Source organism: Sinocyclocheilus anshuiensis, unplaced genomic scaffold, assembly GCF_001515605.1.
Source record: "Sinocyclocheilus anshuiensis isolate Anshui unplaced genomic scaffold, SAMN03320099.WGS_v1.1 scaffold648, whole genome shotgun sequence".
In the NCBI taxonomy this organism is placed as follows: Eukaryota; Metazoa; Chordata; class Actinopteri; order Cypriniformes; family Cyprinidae; genus Sinocyclocheilus; species Sinocyclocheilus anshuiensis.
Window position 1 is genome coordinate 459,468 of NW_015557156.1, and position 662 is coordinate 460,129.

Sequence of the window (662 nt, forward strand, 5' to 3'; positions counted from 1 at the left end):
CTTTCCCACAGGTGTCTTCAGCTTCAGGAAGTAACCTCTTGGGCTCAGTGCCCCCCTCCCTCCCCCTGGGTTTCGGGATGCTCGGGGGTCTAGTGCCTGTTTCTCTACCCTTCCAGTTCCCCTCGCTCCTCAACTTCAACCCTCCAGGCCCTGGGGTTCCTGGCTGCAGCAACATGGGAGCTTCCCCCACTACCAACTCAGGATACACCCTGGCACAGAGTGAGTGTGTGTACATGACTTGTTTGCTGTGCTGGGGTTTTGCTTGTATGCTCACGTGTATCGTGTTTGGCTGTGTTTATGTAACGTGGCTTGTCCGAGTCTTTTTCCGTGTCTCCCTAATCTGTTTTTTTTTTTTCAATTTTCTTCCTCTTTCTCCACTTTTCATCCTGTTTTAGTGTTGTCTCTGGTGTGCGTATGCGTTCAGGGGGCGTGGCTTTGGACGGCGATTGCAGGGAGGGTGGGACATTCGCTTTCAGTGCTATCAGGCTAAAGTTAGCATTTTCCGAGATCTCCTACTGCACCTTTAAAGATTTGGGAAAAATACCACTTGTATTCTCTCTGGGTACCTTGTGTCAGTATTATAAATGACCTGTCAGCAACATTTCACTGTATTTGTGGATAATTCCCATAAAGTAATTTAATCTAATCAACTATCCAAACAC

At 47.9% G+C, this 662-nt stretch overlaps 1 protein-coding gene across 3 annotated transcripts in view; it reads left to right on the forward strand.

Moving 5' to 3' along the window:
- The window catches only part of ubn2a (ubinuclein 2a), a 22,976-nt gene that overhangs the window by 13,592 nt on the left and 8,722 nt on the right, over positions 1–662 (forward strand). For all 3 annotated transcript variants that reach the window (XM_016473415.1, XM_016473416.1, XM_016473417.1), the window contains one exon: positions 12–219. In XM_016473415.1, coding sequence (XP_016328901.1) covers positions 12–219 — 208 coding nt within the window. The remainder of the gene's footprint in view (positions 1–11; positions 220–662) is intronic.